Source organism: Numenius arquata, chromosome 4 (assembly GCF_964106895.1).
Source record: "Numenius arquata chromosome 4, bNumArq3.hap1.1, whole genome shotgun sequence".
Classification (NCBI taxonomy): Eukaryota; Metazoa; Chordata; class Aves; order Charadriiformes; family Scolopacidae; genus Numenius; species Numenius arquata.
Window position 1 is genome coordinate 70046748 of NC_133579.1, and position 23959 is coordinate 70070706.

General features: G+C 43.4%; 1 protein-coding gene across 6 annotated transcripts in view; it reads right to left on the reverse strand.

Moving 5' to 3' along the window:
- The window catches only part of TGFBR1 (transforming growth factor beta receptor 1), a 34339-nt gene extending 15120 nt beyond the window's left edge, over positions 1-19219 (reverse strand). For 2 of the 6 annotated variants that reach the window (XM_074146640.1, XM_074146642.1), the window contains exons 1-4: positions 18920-18971; positions 10804-11055; positions 10133-10363; positions 3557-3787 (exon numbers count right to left, since the gene is read on the reverse strand). In XM_074146640.1, coding sequence (XP_074002741.1) covers positions 3557-3787; positions 10133-10363; positions 10804-10945 — 604 coding nt within the window. In that variant the 5' untranslated portion in view covers positions 10946-11055; positions 18920-18971. Of the gene's footprint in view, positions 1-3556; positions 3788-10132; positions 10376-10803; positions 11056-18919 lie in introns of all 6 variants that reach the window. The other 4 variants (XM_074146639.1, XM_074146641.1, XM_074146643.1 and 1 more) reach the window with 4 other exon arrangements.
- Between the last annotated feature and the right edge of the window lie 4740 nt (positions 19220-23959).

The window sequence follows — 23959 nt, forward strand, 5'->3', positions numbered from 1 at the left end:
TCAACAGAGGCTGCTGCCGCTGCTCTTCTGCTGGTAGAAGAGTGCAGATAAGCAGCCCCTGATACGTTTCACAATTAAGCATCTAGGTTAGAAAGAACAAAACAAAAAAAACACCCCAAAACCAAACTATCTGTTTAGGTGGTTCAAAACAAGGCAACACATGGCCCAGAAATTAAAATCCCCGACCTAGCAGTATTTACAAGTTAGCACACACTCCTAGCTAAGTAAAGAGCTACACCAGCTTGCTAGCCAGACAGAACACTACATATCCCTGTAAATTTGGGGGTAGGAAAGCAGACAGACTGGACCAGATCCTCTAACCTTCTGAACACCACGCAGCTGTAGGGAAGCAGAGGAGGAGGAGACTGTGCCATTAAGGCACATGGAATGTCTAAACAGCAGCAGAACAAGGAATGAAGACAGTAGCTCAGTCACAAGCTTTCTGACTCCACCATCTGAGCCCAGCACCGCTGACTTCAATGATCTATCTCTGCTTGTAAACGCTTTCTAAACTATATATGCACCCTTCCACCTGAAGGCACACCCCCCCATTTCACAACTCCGATGGCCAGCCAGATGTTCCCCAGCAGTTGGGGGAAACATGCAGTTGCGTTAAGAGGACAGACTTAATTAATGCAGAGAATTGTAGCGTAACATTGGCCCGCATTTACAGGCCAAACTACATGTCAGGAGATACGAGTCCTCAGCAGTGATGACGGACACACGAGAACCTACTCCTGAGAATTCTTCTCCATAGATCACCAAAGCTTTCAGCCAGCACCGGGCTGGGAATGCACAAGTAATTCCTCGTGTCTCTGTAGTCATCTTGGCAAGGTCTCAGACTCAGAGTCGGATTCCTACAGCCTAATGACTTTGTGCATTCCAGCTTGGTCACTGGAATGATCACAGATACTAAGTCCTGAATGCGTGCAGCAGTCTGCCCTGGGGAGAAGCGGATGCAAGTCCTCCACAGCTATTATTGTTGTGAACTAATACTTCACCTTGCACCTGGCACCAAATAAGCCTTTATCAGTTAGCACCAGCATCTACAATGAAAAACTCTTCATAGGTGGTTATAAGCCATTGGTTTCTAAAGCCATGTTGTGATAGAATCATAGAATGGTTAGAGCTGGAAGGGACCTTAAAGATCATCAAGTTCCAACCCCCCTGCCATGGGCAGGGACACCTCCCACCAGACCAGGTTGCTCAAAGCCCCATCCAGCCTGGCCTTGAACACCTCCAGGGATGGAGATCCACAGCTTCTCTGGGCAACCTGTTCCAGTGCTTCACCACCCTCACAGGAAAGAATTTCTTTGTATTATCTCATCTAAATCTCCCCTCTTTCAATTTAAAGCCATTACCCCTCATCCTATCGCTCCACTCCCTGACAAAGGGTCCCTCTCCAGCTCTCCTGTAGGCTCCCTTCAGGTACTGGAAGGCTGCTATAAGGTCTACACTTGCTCCTTTTCAGAGTACCACGATGGCACACCTGCTAAACTGCAAGAACTACCTCCTTAATGGTTCCCCTCTATGTTCTTCCATTTAATGGCATACAGGTGGCCTGGAGTATTCTGAACAAGAGCTGAAGTATTAACCTCCTTCAGTATTCAGGACTTCTGAATGCTTAAGCCAGAGAGAACCGTGTGTACAAATTTCCTCCGTGAGAGAATGCAGAAGGTTATACTGAGAATTCTGCATTGGTGGGTTAAAAATAATCCAGCTTTCCACATCTGCTCAGACAGCAATACTGTCAGAAAACAGTCAAGAATAGTAGCGTTTGCAAAACACATCTTTATCCATTTTTCATAAACCAGTTGCCAAGAAAACAAGAGCCTTGCCATGAAGTCTTAAAGCCTCAAATGATGGCATCACCTACCAACTATGGATTTTTTTTCTTCGTATGTGCAGCATATTAACAACAGTAACAAGAAACAATTTTATAACATGTTATATTATATTACAAGGAACCTAAAGATGACCAAGCCAAATGGAATTTCATCCTATTGCATCTGGAACCTAAGCCAGCAATCAGGAAGTTATTTTAGGAACCCACTCATTTAGGAAACCTTGCTCATACCTCCTCTGCACAGCACTCAAGTGCATTTTTGGGACAAACTATCTATGGGTTTGGGGCAAAATGGGAGACTGGTATGTTTAACCACAGATAGCTTTTGTTAAAAAGTATAGCTAAGGTATTGCAATATATCCTTTATGCTTTTAAGTGAGACATAGTACCTAAGGCTTCTCCAGAGATGGATTTTCATTTATGTCTTTAATGCAACTGCTTTACTCATTTTAAACCCAGGCTCCAGATACAGCACTAGGTCCATTACAACAAACTCAAACTCTCGCAGGTGCTATTAATATACAACTTTAGGCATGAAAGCAAGGTGGTTTCTAACGGTAAGCATAATAAGGTGCAGGAAGAAGTTGCCTGGTTCGCTGTAGATATGCAAGCTCTTGGATGTTAACGAGCTGCATGAACATCTCTTAGGAAGAGGTCAGCTACAGCTGACCCTTTCCCAGAGGAGGGAAGTGTTCTGCAAAACCTCTTGGGTTCTGCTCCAATTCTACAGATTTATGTAGATAGAGTTCTTTTAAATTATCCGTAGATTAATTTCAAGTTTATCTATTTACATATAGACTTCAACTACACTAAAACCATTTGGGTATTTCCCACAAAACCCAGAGCCCCTCAAGAATACAGGATGTGCGTGGATTCTTGACTCCTCCCTAAGGTGACAGAATTTTCTGTTAATGCTTTCTTTGCAAAAAAGCCAAAGGCCATTTGCGGTGAAACATGTAATTTCGGATTAAAATAACTGAATGAAACATCATAACATTTTAGCTCCCCTTAATGTAAGAATTTCAAAGCTTTTGTTGGTTTTACCAAATTTGTGTGTCTTAAACTGGACTGCAAGAAAACCCAAGAAACTTTCATCTGACTGAAAATGCAACAAATCAAGTTGGAAAACTGGTTAAACTGCTCCTCTTCGTGGATACTTAAAGGCTTACCAGGAGAGCTTCAGGAAACAGGGACAGTGTTTTTAATACTAGGAACAAATCATTAATTCCCTTTTTCCAATCTCTTCTCAACTTGGAGTTCTAAATGAGTAACTTCTCATCTCTCAGCCTTAAAAATTAATCCTCTACCTCCTGCTTTATATTAAGACAACAGGATTACACGTGACCTCTTTCAGTCCCACACCTCTATCTTATTAGGCTATTAGGGAAGTACAGGTATTCAGCAGATGTGTGGGCTGACAGGATAAGGCATCTCCTTTTTGATACCAAATGTAACCAATGTTTTAACTCGCTTATAGAAATTATACCTCTTTAAACAGGCATTTTTTTAATGATTTAAACAAAGCATGTTTTCCAGAAAAAGGAAAGTGTACTTTTCTCCTTCATTAAACCTATGAAAAGCCTGCCAAGGCCTGAAACGCTCTGGTTTTGCTACTCTTAATTGGATCCTCACAGCTTTTTCTTCCCCTCCACTTACCATCTATTCTGACAGAGCACACAATCAGCAAAATGAATTCATAGTATCACTAACCTTTGTTGTCTGCAGCTATAAATCCAAGAATGTTTTCATGCCGCAGCATAACTGTCTGATAGATTTCTGCTTCGCGAAACCATGAGCGTTCCTCTCTTGAAGAAAAGATCTTCACAGCAACTTCTTCTCCTCTCCACTTCCCTCGCCAGACTTCTCCAAAGCGACCCTTACCAATGCTTTCTTGAAGTACTATAGTTCTTGCAATTGTTCTCTGCACAAGTAAAGGCAAACCTAAAAAGAAGATTTAACATTAACCTTAAACAACACTAACAAAAGAAGCACTTACAACTATGAAATACAAAATCCATATTTCATTAAGACATTTCTCTTAAAATGCACATAAATACTCTTAAGGTATTAACAGCTAACAGTGAATTGCTAAGAGCAGGTAGGCAAGACCTAAAAGGCCAGCAATACAACTATTCAAAGACATTATTACGAACTACCTCTACAGCTGTTAAAAAAGAGGGCACAAACTTTCTAATAGTTTAGAATTTTTGACAGCTGTTGATCCATGAATTTTTATTTTAATGGAAAAAAAGAAACAAACCACGAAGCAATCAGGACCAAGATAGAGTTGGGTTTTTTGGGTTTGTTTTTTTTTTTTCTCCCCAGAAAGGGATCTGCCCATAACTCTCCTGGCAAAGCAGTTCGAGAACACTTTTGCTACTGATTCATTTACTTGATTTATCACTAGACTCGGTCCATTTCTAAATTGAAGTTAAACCACGCTGATCAGCAACGACTGTCAAACATTCACACTCACACCAGTAGCCTGTTAGCACTCTCAAACCACTGTAGAATAGCAAGACATCCTCGTAACAGAAGCTTCCCACTTTACAGGCCGTTCTTGTGCACCTCACTATAATTATACTTGAGAAAAATGCTTGCATTCATGAAGTTTTCATAGCTTCGGAACATCTACACGCTTTCAACTCACAGCACCTCCTAACGTGCTTCAGTAAGTTTATACAACAAACAAGAAGCGCTGGCATTGCCCAACCAGGGTGGGGTTTTGATTATTTTTAATCTTTCCTGTTCTAACTCCAAGGCTTGTCACAGAATTCTGCAGTGATACCACGCTGCGGGATGAACGCATCAGCCAGGTTATCTGCTCACAATAAGCTCTTTTGCTACAGGATTAAATCAAACACTTTGCAGAGTGATCTATTACACCATAATCACCGTTCTAATACCTGACAGAAGAACATCGATATTTTCTCACTGTATAGAAAATAAATCTCAGCTTATAGGTCCAATAACTAGTTCCTGTCCATCTCTGGACATTCTTTGCTAGTAACAGCACTAGAAGGACATCTGATCTGGTTTGCAGCATTTGCTGCACTTGTGTTGCAGTCTGAGGAGTGCAAATTAAAACATTGCGGCGTTCAGAGGAGTTCCTTAAGACTTCTAGACCTACAGGAATTTTCTGCATGATCTGTGCTGACAATACACCTACGTGAAAAAAGGAAGGAGAAAAAAAAAACACCAAAAACCACAGACACCATTCCAGCAATTCAATCACTGTCAGATGCTGCAAGAATTCCAACTGAGAAAGTTCAATTTTTTGCTGTAACATCTGTCCTCAGGTCAATTGTGCTGTGTGCCAAAGCTGTAAAGGCTCATCTCTGAAGCCTAGCTTGCATTCTTTACGGACAGACTTCTGAAATGCAGAAAAGGCCAGACTAGAAGAACCACACGACCAAATTCAATCCTGAAAATGTAAAATTTGACTTTGTTGGCCAGAGAAAGCTCCCCCCTCAGCACTTAAGTACTGCTGCAAAACCTACTGACAAATGCTACATACAAGCTAGTTTTGTATACTCGAGGCAGGCGATATGCCTTCTATTTTCTTTTTCCTACAGCTGTTTCAGAAAACCAATTTCACATTTTAGTTTCAGATGCACCGGTCTCAACTTGCTGTACCATTTATAGACATCATTACTTGTTTAAAAAAGATGATGTCCAAAGACATTAGCAAACCTCTAAACAGATACTAAACTCTAAACCTTCCAGACATGAAGGATTTCAACTTCACGTAACAAACCTCCAATCAACACGTTAACATATCACAGTACAGTAAAAACCCTGCTAACTGTGATCTATCCACCTTGCACCCATATTTATTTTTTACAACATTTACAAGATTCAACTTGCTTCTGGTTTTTGTGACTATGCTTTCTCTTACTACCGCTGCTGAACAAACCCAGGAGACGGGAATCCATGTTTATCTTACACCCATACGAATTCCTTACAGGCTTCCTGGTGCAACTGAGCAGTCTCCTCTGTTTGCTATAAAGGAAACACAGCCCTGTATCACCAGGAACTTGAGCAACTGCTTTACTGTTAAGTCAGATTTGCCTGAAAAGTAGCTCACTGGAGACAGCTACAACATCAGCCTTTGACGTACACATTGGGCACAACTGTACCTAAAGCTCTTGGAGCACAGCTGCTTTTAACTGTGCCTGAAGGAAGAGGACAGTCGGTTTTCTAATAAGGAGGATGAAAAAATTCAAGTCCTTGTTAAATTCAACAGCAGCTTATAACATTTGGCATCTTGTATTCAGCCACGGTCATCCAATTTATCCCTGGAGCCTTCATCATCATCTTCATACATCATAATGAAATATCCTCAAGTCCTCTGAGAGTAACAAAAGAGTTCTTATTCTTTTCCACATCTTAACTGTACTCTGATTAGTTCAGACCAACAACTGCTGAATGTATAAGAAGTCTGTACCTGATCTGGATAATTCAGGAATTAAGTTCTAAAGCACTAAAGATAGCCAACAACAAGCAGCTGCTATAACTTTGTTCTTTTTCGTAAGTCTCTGTCCAGAAGAGACTCGTCTTAAGAGTAATAAAATAAACTAACCCCACAAACTATGAAAAAATTCATTCTCTCCAAGCTTCTATGAGCCACAGGTTATTAGAGTTTTACATTGACTTCAACTGACTCAACTTTACATTGATTTTGTGACCCTTTGGATTTCTACACTCTTGAACTTCCTGCTTGAAATCACCTACCAATAATAACCAAAGCTTCTCCCCCCGTTTTAGGCAATTCTTCCCATTTCCTTGCAAGTAAGTTACTTTGTCATTTCCGAGTTGGAAAGTAACAGCCGGGCATCCCAATCTGTCTATACAATACATAGTTGGTATTTAGAGCTTTGCATCATGATCTGAAAGGTTTTCTCAGCTACAAGAGACTTCGAAATCCTTCTCTTAGAAGCTGCAGCTTCAGCACAACATTTCAGAGGTTCCATAAATTCCTTTCATCAAGCCTCTCATTGTTTCAGGTCCTGCTCGTCGGGGAACAACAGGGCAATACTAACAGAAGTCAAGACTGAGTAATTAACAACAGCTTTACTTAATTGATCATTGCAGAAAATGAATCCTACGTCCCTTTCGATCTGAGTAGGAAGCTCATTTTCAGAGTTCTGATCACTTCTGTTTTACATGCTTCCCTTCAGAGAATACCGTAACATAAAACTGGTAGAATCCTTTTTATTTGACTACGAGCTCTTTTGGTCCCTCAAGATGAATTTAAGAGCAGAACGTTTACTTTAGGTCACCAGACCCAGTACTTCCTTAGCTGCACCTCCTGGGTCTGGATTATTTTTTCTGTTCTGCACATTTCCACTGTGTTTCTTGCAGCCTCTCGCCCCAACAGCATCCCTTTCACACAGTTCTCTTTCTGACAGGGTTAAGCAGGATTTTAAACTAGCAGCTCTGACTTTTCTCCCTTCAGTGACCCAGTTCTCCACCCCCAGTTTATTCCATCAATGTACATTCCTCTCAATTTTAGGTATGTGGTACCAAAGTCTGGATTAAAAATACACATTTCAACGAGATTCAACTGCTGCAGGCATATTTCAGGACACGAGAAGATTGTCAGTTCAAGTGCTAGGGCACTGTGAATTTATATAGTCGTTGATTGACTAATTTTGGGACAAAGTGACACAAGTCATTGCAAATATATAAGCTGCCAACGGTACAGAAAATAAGTACTTGAAGCACCTCCTATACCACTGTCATAATAAAAGGGAAATATAGAAGACTAAATAAGGCCAATACGTGTCTCACAAACAGCTGAACAACATGGAACTCTCTGCAACTGAAGTTAAAAGATCACTCTTAAGGAAGCTTTCAGTCTTCTTGTTTTACAGGGAACATGACTTTGCCTTTCAAGAGTCAAAGCAAGCTAATGAAGAACTTTCCTTAGGGGTAGGTCAAATTCAACCACATTTTTTGGCTTTGCTTCCTCTGATGCAGCCACCAGTAGCCAATGCTCATATACTATAGGAAGTCAGGTGCTCTGGGAGTCTAGACCAGCTTGAGTGTCCTGAATCTCTGAAAACTAAGCAATGCCCTGCCATGCTGCTTTTATTTAAAGTGTAATTCACAAATAAGCAAGGGAAGAGTCAGTAGTTTCTAACCATTTGCTCTGGAGGAAGAAGCCTAAATTTCTTCTAACTGGGGTTCCCTGCTTTTCAAGAGCTTATTTTGAAGGAGTACTCCCAGAGTTTTCAAACATGAAGAGAGGCTCAGAAGCATCACAAGGAAAAGGCCAGAAGGAAAATGAAGGAGTATTCCCCATAGAAAATGGAAAGACCAGCTGACAACTAAGTCTGAATTAACATTATCATAGGCTTGACTTCTGATCTAAAGAAGTGTGAGAAAATAGCCATGCAGAAAGTGGCAGAAGTGCTGTAATTATCTACAGAAGCTAGAAGGGAACTATCAACCAGACGGTACTTTAAAACAAGTATGACTAAATGTGGTTTCAAGGGAAAACTTTAAAGGCTTTCTTTCCTGGGTTTACTGAAGTAATAGCAGCTAGCACATTGCAGATGACTACTTATCCATATAAAACATACACCTACTCTTTTAACGTTTAATTTAAAAAAAAAAAAAAATTAAAATTTCTTCCCAGCCTTTTTTAGGGAAAGTCTGTCCCTGCAGACATTAAGTAAAGAGTTTTAATGCTTCTAATAGTGACACAATTATATAACATAGCTTCCTGGATTCCAAGAAATGTAAATCCCTGACTCCTCTGCATTCTTTAAGTCTCCTACTTCATACACTTCTCCTAGTACTCCAGTTACATTCTTTCTAAGTCCAGCATTTGCATTTAACAAGTTCTAGCCCAATATATTGGAAGTTCTATCGATCACTTTCATTGTTTGATTTAGTTATCGCTGTTAGTAAATGAGAAAATTGAGATAAACACAAACTACTGAAGCTCCAGAAGCTCCAGTTTTAACCAGAAAGCAGCTTAGCCTATCACGATCAAATCTTATTCGGACACGCAAAAGCTTTCTCATTCGAAACATAACTGCCTACACACTCAGTGCAACCTCACATTCTCCAATGAAGATATGACTAACGGTGACTTATTTTAATCTATATTCTAAACACGTTCAGCAAGGTACATTGATTTTAGTTGACAGAGCAATCGACTCTAAACAGTTTCACCAGTTACTGTACTTGGGAAAGGAATACATCCTAGGTGCTTGGGTTTTGTTATTATAATTTGAAGAAATTATAAAATATAATATAAATTTATAGTATAAAATATCAAATAATTTGGGGAAATCATTCCCCAATTTTGGGGAATGAAAGAGTTCAGCAGTTGAAGATCAAACACCAATATTTCTTTGCAGAAAATACCCTGAAAAGGCATGGATGTTTCAGCACATACATTTGCAAGAAGTAGGAATAATTTCCAGTATTAAATTATTTAAACTTTTTATACAGCAGAAGGCCAAAAAGAGGTTGCAGTACACAATCTGACATCTTGTTCTTTAGCATGGACCAGAGATCAATTAATTTATAGAATGATTTATCTGATACATCATCGCCTATGAAAGCTTATTAAACTGTATTTCTGTGACACAAACTACCACAATTCTCCAAGCAAGTATTTCAGGATTACCACATGCAGTGAACAGACTACTGCCTCATCTTCCGAAAGCAACACTTGCTAAAGCCACAATTAAAACAAAAAAATCCATGAAATCAAAGGATAGACATTCTTCGATGTAGTCTGCATACTGCATCCATTCTATACATATAGAAATGACCATTTACAACTGAAAAAATGTCTTCTGTGAGGAAAGAACCGGCTAAAATGTTAACTCAGAATTCAGAATATTCTTCAGGTACCAATAGCTACAGATATAAATTAATTTTCAGTTCAAAGCTAAAGAAAAAAACTTCACACGGTATCTCAAAACCACAGAAGATAGCAATTTAGATATGCTGTGCAGAACAAAAAGGTAAATGACTGAGCCTTACTACAGGAAACAAAATATTTACAATAGGTGACTGTGCTATTCCCTGCTTAGCAGACTGTACTCTCAGTAGCAGAAACTCTATGTGATTATTTCATTTCACTTATTTCCATATATTTAATCTTCACTGGTACTGAAAGAATCTACATGGAAGCAGCTTTTCAAGTCATTCCTCCAGTTAATCGTAAGTTTAAGTAGATTTGACAATATTAAAAAAAATAAAAATCGATGCCTTACAAGGCTTTTAAACACAGAGTAATTACTACTACAAGTGTGACATTACCTGACCCAGAGCCTGAAGTTGTCATATCATAAATTAAATCCTTTAAAGTAGTTCCTTCTGATATAAAGGGACGATCCAGTGAGGGATCTTCTTCACTTGGCACACGATGATGAATGACAGTACGATTATGACAAAGATACAGAATCAACATCAGTGAAATGCAGACAAAGCAGACGGGTCCAGCAATGACAGCAGCCAGTTCCACAGGTCCCAGATTAGAAGCTGGTTTTCCTGGAGTAGGGCCTGGCAGTAAAAATAAAAGAAGGCGGCAAGATTATTTCTTTCTTTTTACACAACTAAATTTATTGTATTTCACAGTGATCTTCAAATGATTTCAATGTATTTGTTAAAAATTCTGGGTATTTTCCACAGTAACTTTTTCAAGAATCAAAGTAAGTATTACAAAGGACAAAAGCAACTATTTGCTTACAAATTGCAAGTTTCCTTTTAACTTGCATATAAGTCTTCAAATCTGGCCCCGACAGCCAGATAGGGTGATAAAGTTTCTCAATACAAATCTCTTGAATTTTTATTTGCAGAACCAAAGGTGTACTTTAGGCCTTCAAATTCACCTACAGTCACAAAACAGAAACTTCCACTCTTACAAAAATTTCAGTTTAAAAGAAAAAAAAAAATTTAAAAAGAAAATTAAATATGCCAAACCCCCTTACCTGGTGTTGGAATTGGAAGTTCGATTTTATTGCAGTGGTCTCTGTCACAGCAATGAGGCACGGTAATGACTCCATCTCTGGTAGAGGGGGCACAAACAAAGGGTCTGTCGCGGGGAATCAGATCGATTTCTGCTATACACATACTGTTGCGTATGACTTTGTCTGCAGTTCGTGTTACCGAGGTAAAACACAGCCCATCCGTCACACAGGTGAAGTTGTCTTTTATACATAGATGGCAGTAACACTGTAATGCTGTATTGAGGAAAAAAACACCACATTCATGTTAGCATTGGTATGTATTCTGAGTTGAGAAACTATTCAAATGACTAAAGAAATAAAAAGTTCAATACACTACAAGATCTATAATCTTTTCAGTTATGTGAACATAGAACTGTAACACAAAAGAACAACGCTACAAGGCTTTTTAGTGGGACAAAATACTAAGGAGATGAGCAGACAAGTCAGTCAAATTTAAAGCTGAAGCCACCTGACCTTATTATTATGTTTTAAAAGAGAAAGGCTGCAATCCTAGGCGTTCCTCCAGGTAAAGAAGTTCCACTACACTTCCTCGTAGTAAAGATCTAGACTTTTTATTAACACTGTATCCTCCACAATGTGCAATTCTGCTGTTTTTAAACCCAACACAAATAATGCCTCCCTTGCCCCCCAATAACCATGGCCATAGCTTTAGTAAGTGACAAATAGGATGCTGCCAGCCACCCAAGATTAATACTTTATACATTACTTGATTATGCTTCAATTTTGCAGTGAGGAGAGGGCATATAAAGGCTTCATCCCCATTAAAAAACAAACCCCAAATGACCTGAGAACATACCCTTTCACACAAGCAGAGTACGATTTAGGCTTGTTATTTATGAAGCTGCAGGAAAACACTGCCTTACATTACTCAAGCTCCCGGTTCTCTAAAGCTATCAATTGCACTAGTGAAGGAGGGGGCATGGAGGGGAAAGCGGGAACGAATGACTAATCATGTCTAAGACGATCAGGTTTCATTCTTTAAATCGCAGAAGTTCTTGGAGAAGGAAGACTACTACTTCAAATTTCTTTCCCCGTTCCTTCCGGCATTTCCAGGACCAAAGCCAGGCAGAAAACGGTGCAACAATAAAAATATCAGTACGCTCTGACTCCACTTCTTCATCTGTGGAGAGCAAAAGCTACCACAGAACTTGTGTACAGGCATGCAGAAAGATTAAAATACAGTTATTTAGACAAATTTAAAGTCTAAAACATTCATGCCCAAACCACGAAAATGCTGAGCTGTAACCAAGCCTCTTTCAATGGTATATATAAAATCTTACACCAAAGGTGTGAGGATTAATAGGCAGCAAAGCAAAATATGCTCCAAAATCTGGCATTTCACTTAAATTCAAGTTTAAGATAACCACCTGAATTGCCTCGGATTTTACACCCTTCTCTATCCTTAGATATCACCGATTTAAATAAATGACGATCTGATCTCAAATATACATTCCATCTCAAAGTCTTGATTCCGAATTGTACCCCCTTCTCTGAAAACACCTCTTTCCCCCAAGGTTTTGAATCAAAACAAATTATTGCCAGACATCCTCTACTGTTACAGAAAACATTTAACGAAGTCCTTAGATGCAATTTCCCACCCCCCCCCCCCCCCAATCAGAGAAGTAAGGGAAGTCTTATTATTCAGAATTTAACTATGAGAACATTTAACAGTTATTTTCCTGTTCGTGTGCCTTTGGTAATTTACACTCTAACAAATTATTTTTTAACCCATTGAAAGTCTCCTAAAATATTCACCCATTGATATTTCTTTCAACTTTCCTAACAAGCAGACCTTTATCTCTCTTACTTAATCCATTACTTTTTTTTTTTTCCCTATTTAAATAATATTCTTGGCTCATCTGAACACTTACAGTAAGACACAGATATTCAATAAGATATATTTACATTGAGTCACTGTACAGAGGCCAAGTTACTTGAAGGGAAAAAAAAGAGGTTTGGGTTGACAACCTTACACCTGATCTTGTGAAATTGTAGAGACACGCTGATACCACTATTAAGAGAGAAAGAATTTGGTGTCTTATCTTCCTCGTTCATTTTGGTCCCCTTGCTACAGAATTCCCAAGGAGAGCAATTTGAGACACTTTATATTTTTGTTCCAGTTTGATGCCGCTATCTTCTAGTCTCCTGCCAAGACACAGGACACTGTCACATCCAACTGAATGGCTTCCTTGGCACAAATAGAACACTACTTCCTTCTGGAATTACTCACCCCATCCCTTAAAAGCAGAAAACAATGCCTAATCAGCTCAATAGGCAAAGCTTCTAGGAATACAGGGGTTTGCTGCTCTCTAGTGGACATACTCTTAAAAAAACCCAAACACCCATATAAAAGACATGCTTCAGCCCCCTTCCTGCTCTGGCCACTTAAAATTCTTCAGGCCTTCCAACTCAAGTGGGTAAAAGTAGAATTTCCATATTTTACTACTATCAGGAAAACTAATTCAGCATCTTCAGCAACAAGGAGAGGAAACGGAATTGGAATATCCTTACCCGTGTCTCACTCTGGTTATCTGTGTGTAGAAGAACAAAGACTATGACTACACGAACACATCGTAGGTAAGATTTAACATCAGTGGGATGAGATGTCAATGACCAACAGCAGTTAAGCACTCCAATCCTATAAATCCCAGAATCACATGGGGTTGGAAGGGACCTCTGGAGATTCATAGATTCATAGATCGGTCCAGGCCGGAAGGGACCTCCAAAGGTCATCTAGTCCGACCTCCCCGCAGTCAGCAGGGACACCCCCAACTAGACCAGGTTGCCCAGGGCCTCGTCGAGCTTCACCTTGAATATCTCAAGGGAAGGGGCCTCAACCACCTCCCTGGGCAACCTGTTCCAGTGTTCCACCACCCTCATGGTAAAGAACTTATTCCTAATATCCAATCTAAATCTCCCCCTCTCCAACTTAAAGCCATTGCCCCTCGTCCTGTCACTGCAGGCCTTTGTAAACAGACCCTCCCCAGCCTTCCTGTAGGCCCCCCTCAGGTACTGGAAGGCCGCTATGAGGTCTCCCCGGAGCCTCCTCTTCTCCAGGCTGAACAACCCCAGCTCCCTCAGCCTGTCCTCTTAGCAGAGGTGCTCCGGCCCCCTGATCATTTTGGTGGCCCTCCTCTGGACCCACTCCATCAGGTCCATGTCCCTTCTATATTGAGGGCTCCAGACCTGCACACAGTACTCCAGGTGAGGTCTCACCAGAGCAGAGTAAAGTGGCAGAATCACCTCTCTGGATCTGGTGGCAACACTTCTTTTGATGCAGCCCAGGATGTGATTGGCCTTCTGGGCTGCAAGTGCACATTGCCTGCTGAGATCATCTAGTCCAACCCCCCATAAAGAAGTGTTTTCACATATACCTGTTCTCAAAGGAAAAAAAATATCATACTGTTGTCCTCTTGGAGATACAAATTTTTGCTTTGTCTCCAAGTAGTCCACGTTCTTCTCAGAGAAGCATTATAGTAATTTTTAAAACTCAGGTCTCCAAGTTCACTTAAATGAATACACACATTTCGAGAATGGGCTGACAATATCATGTGATGAGAGCATGGTAATTCAGATATAACCTAATCTTCCGGAACCAGCAATATCTTTCTGGTATAATATATTTCAATACCTTTGGAAAACACTCTTTAAATCCACTACCACAAAAAGCTCCTTCAAAACTACTAAACTCAAAGAGGAGGGGGAAAAAAAAAATTTCACTTGCATCTTTGTCCATGTTTTCCATGGCACAAAACTTTTTTTTTTTTTTTTAAAGGATTACAACACTGTTTGGATGGAACCACTGGCACAAACTAACGAAAGGTCACATCTGTTTAAGTGATAGAAGGCTTGGGAAGGTTAGATAGACAACCAGTGACAAGGCCAGGAACAGAAATTGGGTCAACACAGTAATTCAGTGCCTTCTCTGTTGCATTTCCTCACTGACCATTCCACATAATCATTCCTGCTTTGTGTGATCGACTACCGTAACAGAAAACGGTGAGACAGCGCGGTTATAAAAGCGTGTGTTTGCGCGCGTTATGACACATATATCATAGGAGTTACCAACAGCGTACTTCTCATACCGCAACAGGGTTTAATCGTTGTTTTGAGCACAATTACTTTATTTTCTCAGGCTCAGGCTCTCAGTTTGACAGTTTTTTTTAATTCCCTTTGAAAAGTCTCTCCTCCGTGGATGTTGCAGTCTGGAAAGTCCGCGGTGAGGGTAAAGCAAGCTGGCAGCATACATGAGACACCAAAACTACACAGCTTGACAAGACTTAAAATAAGCTGAATCCCAAAAGCTCAGCTATTAATACTCTATGTGAAACACAAACAGAGCATTAAGTACACCCTATCCACTTCACTTCTAGAAGCCTGTACCGTTAGGTACCTATTGAAACAGTTGGTTTTGTATCTGTTGTCTTTCTGAAGTAAGAAAATTGCACAAAGCCTTCATTTTTAGAGTTGCATAAAACTCTATGAATCGCTATACAGCATTTGCTAGCATCCTGCATTTAGCACACAACACCACCGTCAGCCAAAGACTTTTTCATGGGAAATCGTATCTTGAAATACTATCTTTCAATGGATGCTTACAACACATTACAGCAGTTAAAACCGCACTGTGATGCTCTAAAAAACCCCCAAGGCCACATCTCATTATGAGTAATTAACAATTTGATATTAGTAACACTTTTATTTATTTAATCATACGTCTTTGTTTTACAAATGTAAAAGAGACAAGTAGACAAGCCCCCACCAGCACCATTATGCTGAAGGAACTCCAGATCCTTCTCTTGTGACATTACAACTCTTCTCCCGTGGGAAATACAAATGACACTTTGAAACAGGAATTTCACCAGAAAAAAACCAATCAGGACTCTTGGTTCCACAAGACAGAGTTTTATGGGATAAAAGAGCGAAGCTATGATGTGCAAGAGACAGCAGTAGATTTTGGGGAGACAAGCAAGAGAACTATAGTGGTTACTGGTAGTTTTTCCCCCTATCCAATAAATAAAGTTTTCTGGCAGCAAAAACGCCTAATACAGAAAGGTGCCGTCAGGTTCCTACTCTCTTGCTCAGACAATCCCCTCACAACACAATACTCCTGACGCATCTCTGATCTCTTCTAGCTCAAGATACAAAAATGTTTAGGTCTTACATTACCCGGGACGTGGGTACATCTTTTTAACCACAATCCTTCACGATCCTCACTAACTCCTTCTTCTCAAAAGCACTAGTTAAGTGCTGTAAAGTAACAGGACTGGATATCAAGTTTTCAGGACAACTTTCACATACATTTCACCTGTCTTTGTTAAGGTAAACTTCCACTGAAGTTGATGGCAACCAACAGGACGCAGTCAAGAAAACAGACAGACTACTTTATTAAGGCACTATCCTCAACTTGCAAGTAACAACAAAGCCTTCTGAAAAATCCCAGCTTCAAAAACCCGGTATTATATTCTCCGTAGTACAGGTGCCAAATGGCACTATCAGGTTTTTTTTTTTGTGCGTCTCATTCATAAAGCTGCTCACAATATGTTCATGCCTCTTACAGCAAGGTAACATTAAAAATTTGTTTCTGGTACCTTTCATAAAACAGTATGCTTTAGTAAAACAAAACAAAGTTAGAATTAATAGCCTAGTTTATAATTTCACTAATCTTATGAAAACAGAAAGAATAAAGACCTCCTTCATTTGTACTTTTAAATTCATTTCAGCATACAAATGAGATTTCCATCTTTATTTGCGATTAGGAGCAACTGAGTGAATGCCAGAGTTTCCAAGAGATGACTCCCCAGAATTTTGGAGAGACCAAAGACTATGACTCATGCATTAAAAAAAAAAAAAAAAAAGAGCTAAACTTCAGACTCTGTCTTACAAATTAGGACCGTTGTACTGTTCAGCTAGCTGCTGTGATTCATTACACATCTGATCTCCATATAAACCATATCACAAGACAATTCATTCGTGCAGCAACACTAGTATATTGCAGAGCAGCAGCATCAGAAGCAATCAGAAAACGCCCAACTTTTGTCAACCCACCACAAGAATACTAAGTGACAGTAGCCAAATCATACCTTACACTTCTTTATCAACTTAGACCACCGTGTTCAGACAAATTAACCCCTTTACCAGTACCAGGACCTGTCTGAGTTATGGATCAAGAACCCTGGATCCTCCTCTATTCCCTCAGACAGGAAGGATTTTATTGTTGTTTTTTGTTTTTTAAACAAAAGGTAGCACAGCACCACTTCCATCCTTAAGCTTTTTGTATGGCAGCCTATTGCCTGTTTTCACACAAAGCTTTCAGACCTTAATTTCACAACTGAGATTAAGTGAAAACTGTTGATTGATCAGAGGCACTAAAAGTGAAAAGGTCAAAGCTCAAATCAAGGTAAAATTTCCTTCAACATCTAAATTGGACGTATCACGTAAGAAAGCTTTCAGTTACTGAGGCCTGCCACATCCTTCCAAGAACACAAGGACCATCACGGGTTACTTAAGTTTACTTCACTGTTTCCAGATCAAAGATTCTCCATCTTCCTCGGTATGAATACAGACAATTAGCACAACATTTTAGTACAGCAAGTTATGTTTTCTTTAAGTAGTATTTTCTTTACAGCACAACTACCATCTTAGATTAAATTATGAATAGCATCATAAAAAAAAAAAATCCAGATCGAGAGATGTCTTAAAGCTGCAATTGCAGAAGAAAGTCGTGGCGCTTCTCCACTTCCTCTTTAAAACGCAAAGCGATATACAATCCACCTACAGAAGAATTTAGGAAGTGGAGCAATTATAAAATGCAGATTTTGTGTATCTGTCATCACCATCACCTAACTTACTACAGATAAAGCTGAAACCTAAACCAACTAGAGTAGGGGGCCTGTAACACTTGTGCACCCCATTAGGACACGTGGCCCAAACTGCTAATCGAAGAACAAAATGGGCTTTATTTTTATTATTTTTTTAATGGAAAAATACCTATTCCTTGCATTTTGGAGTGCTATTAAGAACTCCTGTTTCATGCACTAGCTCTGCCACAGCACAGCTCTGATACCACGTCTCTCTCAAGAGAGGCCACGGGCACAGAAGGCTGGAGGAACACAACCGTTCTACCGTACGATATCCACGGAGGATTTTGTTTTCCCCGCGGTTGGGTCCTCGCAGAGCGTACAGGGCACCTGCCTGACGGTACCGGGGGAGATCACCCCCCGACCCCCCCCCCCTCCACGGCACCAGCTCTCGGCGGCAGACGCCGCCAGCACCCCACAACGCGCCGTGTGACGGAGCGACAGCATCTTGACGTGGGAGTTGAGGGAATCTTTTTACCTTCACTACGTGGAACATTCAACACGTTACCTCCTCTCTCCTCCCCCGCGGCACCCCTCGGATATCGCCCGCAGGGACCCCGCAAGGCACGGCGGCTGCCCCCCGGTCCGGTGCCGGAGCACCCCCGGGCGGGGGCGGACAGCCTCCCTGGGAGGGCGGCTCTGTCCGAGGGGAGGGAGGGAGCTCCGCCACCGAGAGCCAAGTTGCCTTCGCGGGCCACCGCCGCCCGTACCCGCGGGGGAAAGGAAGGGCCGGGGGCCGGCGGGCTGACGGGGCGGGAAAGTTCCCCCGGGCAGACGCCACCCGAGGCGCTACTCCGGGGGGGGGCAAGGCGGGCACCGGTGGGGGACGGGTGTCAAGGGGAACCGCCGCGGGTACCGCGTCCACCCCTCACCGTCATTCCCCCCCCCCCCCCCCCCCCCCCCGCCCCTTCCTCGCCCGGCCGCACGGCGTCTGCCCCAGGCCGCGGCCCCTCCCGCCGAGCCGCCGCCGCGCCCGGCCAACAAAGGGACGAGGAGTCCCTGAGCTCCGCCAGGCTCGGACACCGGTGGTGTGTGTGTGTGTGTGTGTGTTAAAGGAGGGGGAAAGGCGACTCCGCCCCAGCCGGCCCCTCCGCCATGTTGTTGAAAGGAACCGACGGAGACCCGCAGCCCCCCACCACTCTCCTCCCCCCGCCCCAGGCGCCACCTCGCCCGCTCCCTCCCCTCCCCTCCTTCCCCCCAGACACGCGTGCACTCACCGGCCGCCCCGGGGAAGAGCAGCGCAGCCGCCGCCGCTGCCGCCACCACCAGCAGCAGACACGGCAGGGCCCAGGGCCGCCGAGCGGCCGCTACCGCCATGGTCCGGTCCCGGAACCCTAGAGCCAGGGCGCGCGCGCGCGCACCCGCGCGCCAGGATTCCGCCTCGCGACCCCCCCCACCACCACTTTTTTCTTCCCTCCCCTCCCCGCCCCTCCTCCCACCCCCCCCCCCCCCCCCGTCCCGCCCGCCACAGAAACAGAGAGGCGCTCGCGCCGCCTGCGCTTCCCCGGCTCCCTCCTGCCGCTAATGTAACTGACGCGGAGGCGCCGCCGGATTGGCTGCTCGCCCCCGCCCCGCCCCGCCCCCCGGCAGCTGCGGGGAGCCCCAACAACAACAGGCGTCTGGGGAGCGCGGCCGAGGGGCGGGGCCGGGCTGTGATTGGCGGCCGGGGAGGAGGAGGAGGACGGCGGCGGGGCCAGGGCGACTCCCGGCGGGAGCGATCGCCGGCGGCGCGTCTCGGTGAGGTGCTTGAGTGGCGGGAGGGTGCCGTCCCTGCTCACGCAGCCTGGGCGCTGCCGGCAGGCTCCGTCGCTTCTACCCGAAGCGGGGGCGAGCGGGCGGTGGGGGAGCGGCCAGGCTGAGGCGCCGCGGCGGGGCGGGACCGGACCGTCCTGGCCGGAGCTCCTCGCCATCTAGGCTCGCTGGCAGCGAAGCCACCGGAGGGAGAGGCGGGAGGGGTTCGGCAGCCCTCAGGTTTTCTCGGGAGAGGAGGAGGAGGAGCCCCGGCAGGCGAGGAATTACCCCTCTGCGGAGGCGGGGAGGGGTGCTGGGGGAAGCGCGCAGGGCCCTTCCGCTGCTGGCCGCGGTGCTCCTCTCTCACCTGGGCTGCGTGGGACGGGGTGTGGAGGCGACACACGGGCGTTCCGAGGGCTCCTTGCCTGCTGGCCTACCCGCTGGCCCGCCTGTGGGGCGGCTCGCCGTCCGTGCTGCCAGTCCGAGGGCCCGGCTGCCCAGCTGGGCGCCCAGGGGCTTGTCCTGCCGCGGCACGAAGAGCCCGGGGGTTCTGTTCCCGCAGTGCCCGTCCCCGTGCCCAGCTCCCGTCGGATTTCACAGTCTGCGCCTAACCGGAGGGGTTAATTGGGAATCGGATAGCTGTCTGGGCTTCTCCTCAATCTTACAACCCACCCTTGTGAGCAAAATTACCATGACTGAGATTGTTACTATTTTTTCTTTTTTTTTTTTTTATCCACAGCTTGATTAGCGTCTGCATGGGTGGCAGGGAAGGAGGAAAGGCTGTCTTCTTCCCGCTTGGGACCAGGTAACCCCTCTCCCAGCAGTTATCCGCTTGCTCTGGGAATCAGCCTCCCCACCCCGGAGTCCTGGCCCCATTACCTGGCTGTGGTGTCCAGGTCCTGAATCGGCTCAGAGTCCCTCAAGGTCAGGATATGCTTTTAGACTACTTTTCTTGCTCGTTTTGCTTGCATTGCGACTTTCCAATCATAGGATGTCCCGGTTTGAAGTAAAACCGAACCAATTTTCTGTTCTGTAACTTTACATCCTAGCCAGGCCTCCTCTAACTCTCTGAAATGAACGGCATATTGTGGAGAAAACTGCTCGTTCTCAGAATGATCAGCCCAATGTTTGTGCTCCATGCCAAGGGATGGTGAGCAGGGAGGCCCTTGCTTATACTTATTGCTGTAACAACCAAGGGCAGCCCATTTCGTTGTTTGCCCCCTTAGAGGGTCGGAAATGGAAAAAACGTAGAGGGGTCACATCGGTGGGGAGGAGTGGACAGGAGAGGTGACCCAAACCTGACCAACTGGGGTATTCCATCCCATCTGCCCCATGCTCAGTATAAAAACTGAGGGATCAAAGGGTCAACCCCCTTCCTGCGATGGCCGATGTCCAGAGAGGACTCTGTCTGTTCATCTGCCTTTGATCCCGATCCGTGTGTTCCTGACTCCAGAGCTGGAATCCAGTTCCCATTCATCACCGAGTCCAGTCTGGGACTTCCCCAGTGCCTGCCGGTGATGTGACTGTCACCCTGGGAGCTTGATACGGTTTTGTATATATTGTATCTATTTCATTATTTTCTTCTTTATTTTTATTTTAATATTAATTCTTCATTAAAGTAGTTTAGTTCATTCTAAACTTCTGAATCTCCTTTATCTCTTTCTCCTCCTCTCTCCTCTTTTAGGGGGGGGAAGGGGGGCGGAAGGGCCATCTGTCGGTCTGGTTTTGGTAAATTCAGCCGAAATCACGACATAGGACAAGTCACAGGTCACAGCGCTTTCCCACTTGTTACATGCAGTCACCCTTTCAAGCTTCGTGGGCTGTCTCTGCCAGCTGGTGACTTCCCAGTGTTCAGACTGTTCAGGGCAGCAACCTCCGCGCTCCTCAGTGCCACCTTCACTTCCACGTCACGCTGATCTCCTGTCTCGTTTTTACTTGCAGTTGTTCAGCCAACACGGCCCTTACAAAAAGCCTTGTTTCTCCTACAGTACAGTCCACCTGGACGAGAATCTTGATAGTATTCAAAGTGATGTAAATTTTTATTAACTCGTTCTCTTTGCCTTTCTCTCCAAGCAACAATCAGCATTGTATTTAAATAGACCCTAGTTTTATTTTCTCTTGCAAAACAGTATTTTAATGACAGATGCCCTTTGTGACAGATGTTGGACCAAATGTCTAGATTTGATACAGATTCATGCGATAACGCAGTTGACAACACCAGGCAAACATGTTCTTACTTATCTTAAATGAAATATTTAAAAGGCTAATCTTGAATATACTAGCATCAAAAAGAAATCCTGAAGCACTGTTGAAATTGCTCAAATCCTAAGGCACTATTAAAATTGCTCAAATCCCAAGGCATCTTTTAAATTCATATTGAGCACTGAAACGATAAGAAAATTATATGCTTGGGAAAAAAAATAAAATCCACTATTCATTGCCTCATCACAGATCTTCTGGATTTAAGATCAGGCCACAGACAATATCTCTGAAGGAAAGCGGGGAAAAAGGAAGCAGAGCATGGTGAAGGATTTCTGAATTCTCCCAATTCGGTCCTACAGGGAGCATTCTGAATTAGCAGTGTTTGGCTGGCAGCCGTAGAAAGAATAAAGTAAGTCAGTAACTTGCAGGTAACAGCTCACCCAACTAAGGTCGTTTCAGGTCATTTTCAAGTAGGAACAGTGCCACCACAAATTAAATATTTTTGCCGGGCCTCACCCTTGTTTCATAACAAGCACTGGGTAAAGACCACTACTGAAGAAATACCTACAATTATGTCATCCCCTGTCCTGGTCCCTGGGTACCTGTGTGTAGTCTTGTGTACCACATTAGATTCAAAAGCCAAAGTAAGCTTGGGGTGGAAGCAGCAACTGCAATGGGTTCTGTACATCATCAAAAATATTACCAGTTTTGAAAAGCAACAAGTGGTGAGATAGAAAATTATACAAAATGAGTCGTTTTATAGGTTAGTCTGACTAAGATCAAGGATATGCATTATAAGCTGATTTACTGAAGAAAATTGGCACTAATAAAATTTTTTTTTTAGCTTTTAAGGTGAAAATGTGTAGAAATGTGAACAAGTAGTATTAATGGTGACCACTAAAAGTCTTATTAGTCTTTCAGCGTAAGAGAGACTGTATGAGGGTAGTAAAGAATTCTAATGGATCTTTCTCTCAGCAAGAAAATACGCAGAGTTAGTGCTACAGCAAGAGGAAATAAAGGTGTTGCAAAACTTCATTTGCACTTTTTACAGTTTTTTTCTCCATGGTAATGAGCTACATTTTATATCCTTTTTTTTTTAGGAACTGTTCAGTGCATCGTGATATTTACAAATAACATTCACCAAGGAACTCAGCAAGAGGAAACATACTGAATGTGTAACGTTTACCAAAACAACAGAATAAACTATTTTAAAAAAAACCCCACAACCCACACAAACCAACAAACAGACACCTCCCATCCTCAATTTTCCCAAGCAGTTTTACTCAAACTAGGACAGAAAGAATCAAAGTGCTTATCAGTGTGCAATTTCTGTAAGCACACAAATCAGAAAACTGTAGCAAAGATCTGTGATCTTGCTAAATCAAGCCATTGCTTTATAAAATACTCAGAATTACCCATTTTACAACCTTTATAAACAATACTCAATTACCCATTTTACAACCTTTATAAACATTGCTCGGTTTGCCTTGTCAGTGCCTCCGAAACTAAATACAGTGTACCCTCTCCAGCAGTTCCCTGTCCTGGGCTCCCCAGTTCAAGAAGGACAGGGAACTGCTGGTGAGGGTACAGCAGAGGACCACAAAGATGGTTAGGGGCCTGGAGCATCTCTCTCACGAGGAAAGGCTGAGGGACTTGGGTCCTTTTAGTCTGGAGAAGACTGAGGGGGGATCTGATCAATGCCTATAAATACTTAAAGGGAGGGTGTCAAGAGGATGGGGCCAGTCTTTTTTCAGTGGTGCCCAGGGACAGGACAAGAGGTAACGGGCACAAACTTGAATATAAGAAGTTCCATCTAAACATGAGGAGGAACTTCTTTCCTTTGAGGGTGGCAGAGCCCTGGAACAGGCTGCCCAGAGGTTGTGGAGTTTCCTTCTCTGGAGACATTCAAAACCCCCCTGGACATGTTCCTGTGCAACCTGCTCTGGGTGGCCCTGCTTTGGCAGGGGGGTTGGACTAGATGATCTCCAGAGGTCCCTTCCAACCCCTTATCATTCTGTGATATCTTAGTTATTCAATACCCAGTTAATCATGTCCATTAACAGAAGGCCAATTAAAGCCTAAGACGTATGAAGCCCTTTTCACTTCTAATTCACTGTCTGTGAAACACACCAGATCCGTATCTCGGAGCTGCAAAGTGGGGCAGCCCGGCATCACATGAGCGTGCAGCTGCCTGATGCCTGCAGCTGACACTCTCCTTATTACACAGCTGGTAGGTTTGTGGATACGTTACGGCGCTGTACGTTCTTACTCTGTGGTTAAGCAGATCTCAACGATGATAGTTTTGCACTGCTGCCGTTAAACCC